The following is a 7119-nucleotide window of genomic DNA, read 5'->3' on the forward strand; positions in this document are numbered from 1 at the left end:
GTCGAGTGATTGTGACAAGGCTATGGACACTGTAAAGAAGAAACTGTCAGAGACTCCAGTTTTAGCCTATTTCGATACCAACAAGGATGTCATGCGACAGGTTGATAGTAGCAAGGATGGTGTTGGTGCGGTACTCCTACAGGATGGCCGACCTGTGGAGTATGCGTCACGCTCGCTGTCCTCGGCAGAGCGAAACTGGGCGCAAATCGAAAAGGAGCTGCTTGCCGTGGTGTATGGTCTGGAAAGATTCGATCAATATACTTATGGGACCAAGGTGGTCGTAGAAAATGATCACAAACCTCTCTATTCGATTCTTCGCAAGCCACTCAGCCAAGCCCCAAAGCGTCTGCAAGCGCTGATGATGCGAATTCATCGATATGACGTTGATTTTCGTTTTCTGAAAGGTTCCGAGTTGATAATTGCAGACACGCTGAGCCGAGCATATCTGGATGTGCCAGATACCACAACCCGCATATTAAACGTGAACTCTGCCTATACCATGTCTGATGCCAGACTTGAGGAAGTTCGCAAAGCTACAGACAATGACAATGCTCTAAAAACCCTTGAATCCCTGATTCTGAAGGGGTGGCCAGAGTATAAACACTTGGTACCTTCAGACGTGAGGGTATACTTTGACTTCAGAGACACTCTTAGTTGTGACAACGGGATCATCTTAAAAGGCGAGGCTATTCTCATTCCTAGTTCACTCAGGCAGGATATCAAACAGCGTTTGCATTCAGCACATCTTGGCTATAATAGCATGGTAAGGCGTGCTCGTCGTCTTGTATTCTGGCCTGGTCTCGCTCAGGACATAAAACAGTTGGTGGCCTCATGTGAGCCGTGTCAGGCGCTGAGGGCCAGAAACCCCAAGGAACCGTTGTTACCTCAAGATGATGGACGAGGCCCCTGGGATAAAGTGGCCAGTGACATCTTTGAAATCGAAGGACAGCGATATCTGGTCACCATTGACTGTTACTCCAACTTTTTGGAAGTTGATCCTTTGCCGTCTATGACTAGTGGTCGTGTGATTGCGATACTAAAGAAACATTTCTCGCGCTACGGCATTCCGAGGATTCTCATAACTGATCCGGGATCTCAACTTACGTCCGGTGATTTTCGAGAGTTTACCAAGAACTGGGGAATCACTCATGTGGAAAGTTCACCGGGGCACCATAGTGCTAATGGCAAGGCGGAGGCGGCCGTTAAAGTCGCCAAACACCTGTTGATCAAAACTCGCAAAAGTGGGACTGACCAAAATTTGGCATTACTCGAGTTGCGCAATACTCCTAGGGAAGACACCGGTCGTAGTCCTGCGGAGATGTTATTTGGGCATTCTACTCGTTCAGTGATTCCGTATATTCAGCAAAAGCCTAGTGGTGGAGATTCAGTTTCTCTAAATCTGAGGAGGGAAAGACGGAAGGAGCGAATGAGACAGTCTCATGATAAAAAAGCATGTGAATTACGTAGGCTCCCAGTTGGGCAAGTCGTGTATTTTGAGTACAGGGAAAGAGAGCGTTGGATTCTGGGTACAATAGTGGGCATACTTGGGAATCGCACTTATGAAGTAGAGGGGAGAACCGGTGGTATATATTGGAGAAATAGGGTACAAATGCGGCCTACTGCGGTAAAATTGCCATTACGACCAAGTGGTCTTCACAATCCAAATGTTCCTTTTCCTAATGCTCCACAACAGGTGTTGGATTTGCCAGAGAGCACTCCTGATAATTTGCCTCAAAATCAAAGTGTCAATCATGCTCCACAAAATGCCACTCCGCCGGTTGTTGAAAACTCTTCTCTAGACTATAATCATGGCCAATTGTCTGGTCCGAAGCCGACGGACACTGTGCCTACTCCTCCAAGACGCACAAGCACTAGAATCCATGTTGCGCCACAATATTTGAAAGACTATGTGAGAAAATAGACCATGTTCAGGATTATGATGTTTGAATCTGACTCCAAAACATACCTGTCTTTATGAACAGTCTGGAGTTGACATTGTCTCTATTATTGTTGTGTCACTGTGTTTGTGAGCTTGGAGGCAAGTGCGTCAAAAGTTTTCATAGTTATATTTGCAGTTTACAGCATATAAGTGTAATTAGCCCGTTAGTTTTAGAGGATTCATCAAAGTTGTATTTTGGTAGCGTTTTACGTTTATAGTTAACACAAGTTGGTTTTGGTTGCTAATAAGTTGTACCTGTCGAGTGTTTGTGTAATCGCGTTCGAGATTATTCTTATTATCTTAAGAAGGGGGGATGTTGCGTGTTGTGTCTTCGGCTGGCCGCACGGCGAGCCTGGAAGTTGTGTTTTGAGGTCAATAAAACTTATAGAGTTCTTCCTGTTTTCGTCCAGATTAATGCACAATTACTCATTGTGGAGGACCAGAAGTCGGCTCCGCAACAGAATCTCTCGTGGAAATGATTCTTTCTGTGTTATCTTCAGGATTCTGTTCTGGGCCGTCTGCATTTCCTGGACTTTAACTGGTGTATATCCTTGAACTGCAGTGCTATTTTTTAGCAACTTGAAATAGCGCAAGCACAGAGCAACAGCTCTTTTTAACCTAAACCAGTCGGAGAAATATTCAAATCTTTCAGTCATGCTTGCAAACTTGGCCGGATTCACAGACACAATCGTTTTATTCACAGTGACAGACCGTTTCACTTCTGGGTCGTCGTCTGCTAGTGGGATCGGCTTCTTTGTCATCATAAGAGTGGAGCTTTCACTGTTTTGTAGGAACTCTGGACCTTTCCACCATAATCTGCTGTTTATGAGACCTTCAGCATTTGTACCACGCGATGCTATGTCTGCAGGGTTGCTTTCTGTAGCCACATGTCTCCACTGACCTGGTGTTGTGACATCACGGATTTGCTGTATTCTATTCGCTACAAACACATGGAATCGCTTGGAATCGTTTGAAATGTAACCCAACACAACCATGCTGTCTGTATGATACAGGGCTTCTATTTCTTGCATCTTTAGCTCTCTTTCCAAGAAGGCTCCAACTTTCACGGATGTTACAGCGGCGGTTAGCTCCAATCTTGGGATCGTCATGGCCTTGGGTGGCGGAACTCTGGATTTTGACATAACCAATGCTGTTTCAACTCTCCCCTTGTCGTCCACCTGTTTGAGATAGCATAACTGACCATATCCATTTTCACTGGCGTCTGAAAAGCAATGCAGCTCCGTACGCACTACTGGTCCAAGCTCCCTTGTTTTATAGCATCTTGGGATATTTGCTTGTGTGAGTTTTCTCAAGTCTGATCGCCAATTTTCCCATTTCATACGGATGTCTTCTGGCACAGGATCGTCCCAATCGGCTTTCTGGCCACACAATTCCTGTAGGATCAATCGTCCCTTCAAAAGAACGGGTGCTACCAGACCTAGTGGGTCAAATATTGAAGAGACCGTTGATAGAATACCTCGGCGGGTGAGTGGTTTGTCCTTCAAACTGATCGAGAACTGGAAAATGTCGGACTGGACGTGCCATTCTATTTCCAAGGTCCTTTCCATGGGCAATTCATCATGTCTCAGATCCAGACTTTGAACATTCTTTCCTCTCTCGGACTGTGGTACAGATTTGAGTACTTCTTTCTCACTTGACACAAATTTGTGCAGGCGAAAACCCCGTTCTGAGCACAATGCGGTGGATTTTGTAACAATGTCAATAGTTTCAGTGATACCATCCAGGGACTTGGGCCCATCGTCTGCATAAAAGTCATCCCTCACATAGTCCGCAGCCTCCTTACCATACTTGTCCTCCAGTTCATTAGCGGCAGCTTTCAATGCAAAATTTACGCATGCTGGGGACGAGGTGGCCCCAAAGGGATGAACGGTCATCCTGTATTCGCAAGGCGGATTGTCTAGGCAGCAGTTTTCCCACCACAAGAAGCGAAGGAAGTTTCTATGCTCCCTGTTTACTCCCACTTGGTGGAACATACCCTCTATATCACAGGAGAAGGCTATCAGCCCTTTTCTGAACCTACACAATACGCCTGTAAGATTGTTGGTCATGTCGGGACCTTGCAATAATTGCTTATTCAGTACGGCGCCGTTGTACTCCGCGCTGCAATCGAACACAACCCTAATTTTTTCCGGGCTTGTGCGGATGGTACACCCCATGGTGAGGTATGTACCAGATTTTACCATTGTTCATGTCAAGCTCGTCCTCGGGCACCCTTTCAGCAAACCCATTTTTAAGTAGGCCATCCATGATAGCCTTATAATCTTCTCTGTATTGCTGATTCTTTGACAACCTCCCTTTCAGCTGCTTCAGTCTCTTCTCGACCATTGGTCGGTTGTTGGGCATTCTGACATCGTCCGATAAAGGAAGGGGCGTCTCAAAATGGCCGTCATCTCAAACATGAATCTCATCTTTCATCAGTTGAATGAACCTTTTGTCGTTGACTGATGTCTTGGCATCTGGGTTGGTCTCCCTCTCATTAAACTCTAGCTGGAACATCTCAACAACTTGGCTGGGATTCATCTCTTTGGCACTAATGGAATAGACAAAATGACCTGAAACCGAATGATTGTTAGAATTTCCAACTCGACCGACGACCCCCCCCCCCCCCCACCCCAAGGCGGTGCGGACGCCATAGGGATCATTATCGTCCCCAGGCACAATTTCTAGCGGTCTGATGGCCTTTGTGCAATTGTTTCCAATTATAATACCAACTTCAACTGAATCCAAGTACGGTGTCAATTCTTCTGCAATTTTCTCAAGGTGTTTCCATTTCCTGGCAGTTTCTGGTCTCGGTACTTGACTCGGGTCTGCAGGTATAGCTGCATGGGAAAGAACGGCAGGCAGATTCACTTCACTTGACTCGCGTAGTCCTCTTACCACCAATCCGTCTACTTTCTGGCATGCCACCATTTCCTCGCCCAATGCTGTCGACATCTTCACATTGACGGCGTCACCATGTACATTTAGTTTGTCCAATACCGAGTCAAGGACCAGGCAAGCATTTGCCTGATCGTCTAGCAGTGCGTAAACCACAGTAGTTTCCAGCGGGTGGTCTTTGTGGTAAATTGAAACAGGTACTATCAATGAATGAGCGCAATCGCAACTAGTAGTATCTGAATCATATGTTTTAGTACAGTGCACAACGGCATTCTGATCTGTGGTACGCGAAGTGGTAGGTGCGGGCTGGCGCGAGTAATCATGTAGTAGGGTGGGATGTGTCAATTGACACACCTCGCATTTCATCTTGCTTAGGCACCGGAATTTTTTATGCCCTTTCTTGAAACACCCCAGACACATACCCTTGCCCTTCACTAACTCCAACCTTTCGATCAAAGATTTGCCCCTGAACACTGCACAAGATTCCAGTGAGTGGGCCCGCTGGCATAATAAACAAGCAGCAGGTGCCCTCACCCCAGAATTATTACCAGTAGGTACATTCACCTGAAAATCATTACGCCCACCAGAAATATCAGAATTAGTTGCAAAGGCAGAAACACTAGACCCCTTTGAAACATTCTGACTAGGCCCCTTTTGCACAGATTGAGGATCACGTTTAGCGCCATGATTGGGAACATTTACAACAGATGATTGTCGTTCAAGTAAAGGATTGCAAAGGATCCTTGCTTCCCTTTCGATAAATGCACACAATTTCGAGAAGGGCGGATGTTCATTTCTTGGTTCCCCACGACAGTTCTCAGAATCCTCGTATTGCCAGTTGTCGACGAACTTGATCCAACGGATCTGTAGACCTCTTGGCAGCTTGGTGAGTATGGTATCCTGTTCCAGGGAGTCGTTCAACACCGACAGTTGACCAAGGGTTGACATGGCGCCCTAGCTCGCATTGATTAAGGAAATCAGCGAACTCACGAAGAGATTTCCCAGTCTTCACTTGAGGCCACTTTGCCAACTTTTCTCTAAAGTTCTGGGCCAATCGAATTTTGTTACCAAAACGATCCTGTAAAATGACCTTGGCACGGACGTATGCATCGCTGCTGCTCATGAGAAGCAGTCCTTTAATGGCTTCCTTGGCTTCTCCGGCTGTGTAGCGCCCAAGATAGTACATACGATCCGCGGCGTCTGGGTATCTATCCTCAACAAGGACCTTGAATGAGTTCAGCCAGACTGGGAATTCAAATATGTCGCCTTGGAACCTTACAGGCTCCTTCTTTGGGAGACCATCTCCCTTTTTAGTGATCACATCGGCCAACATGGCCAATGCATCTGCCAAGCTAGTGTTCTGGGACAGTGGTGCCATAGCACCAATTTGTCCATTAGTATTTTCACGAACAGTGTCACTAACGGCTGATCCCAAGCCAGCAGCAGGCCGGCTTGGAGGCATCACAACATCATCATCAATATTTTCAGTATTGAGAGTTCTTAATAACAGGGGGGAATCAGTCCCCACCCCAGTGTCCCTGGCCAAATTGACCGCATAGGCAGAGTCAGGCCTATGGGTCACGACGACTCGCTGAGGGACAGAGTCCGAGTTTCTTGAAGTTCGCCGTTTCACACTACGTTCCAACTCAAGCTGAGTTTTTATGAGCTCCTCAGTGAGTCTTTTGTTTTCTCTTTGGATTAAATGTAAATCCATTGAGCGTTGTTCCTCACGATGACGAAGACGTTCCATATCTGCGGCTTGCAGAAGTAGTTGGAGGGGATCTTGGCCCTCTTCACCATTCATCATCGTTGGCGTTGATCGTTATCGTAGGCAGAGTTTTTCCTGTGGCGGCATTAGCCCAGTAACTTAACAATTCTCATTTCGTTTACATGGTTTATTATTTACGTCATTCCACAGATCAGGTAAAAACTGAAAGATACAAAAATATAGGGAAGATCAGTAAAATGCAACACAGCCAGATACCAAGGATACAAAAGAAAGGAAATCTACAGGGAGCCTAGCTGAAAGGACGAAACTGTCATGGAAAATTTGGGCATGACCTGTAGCCTAATTCACTTTAAAGTCCAAGGAACTAGTTGACAGTCTCAAGGATTACCTAACATCCCTCTAAATTACCAAGGGATGGTCTATACATTGATACATTGAACAACACACACAATGCATGTGATCCGAGTACACAACCTTGTGTACTGCAGCCATTACAGCAGAAATCCGCTATAAACACTTGAATATTCCTCGTATTCACTAATTACCTTGACTG

At 46.0% G+C, this 7119-nt stretch overlaps 1 protein-coding gene across 1 annotated transcript; it reads right to left on the bottom strand.

Annotated features, from left to right (window-relative positions):
• Window positions 1-2361: 2361 nt before the first annotated feature.
• Window positions 2362-3834, bottom strand: LOC135484657 (uncharacterized). Its single transcript, XM_064766291.1, has one exon. It carries the CDS (start codon window positions 3832-3834, stop codon window positions 2362-2364), a length of 1473 nt encoding a protein of 490 aa, XP_064622361.1.
• Between the last annotated feature and the right edge of the window lie 3285 nt (window positions 3835-7119).

This window comes from Lineus longissimus, chromosome 3 (genome assembly GCF_910592395.1).
Source record: "Lineus longissimus chromosome 3, tnLinLong1.2, whole genome shotgun sequence".
NCBI classification, from domain to species: domain Eukaryota; kingdom Metazoa; phylum Nemertea; class Pilidiophora; order Heteronemertea; family Lineidae; genus Lineus; species Lineus longissimus.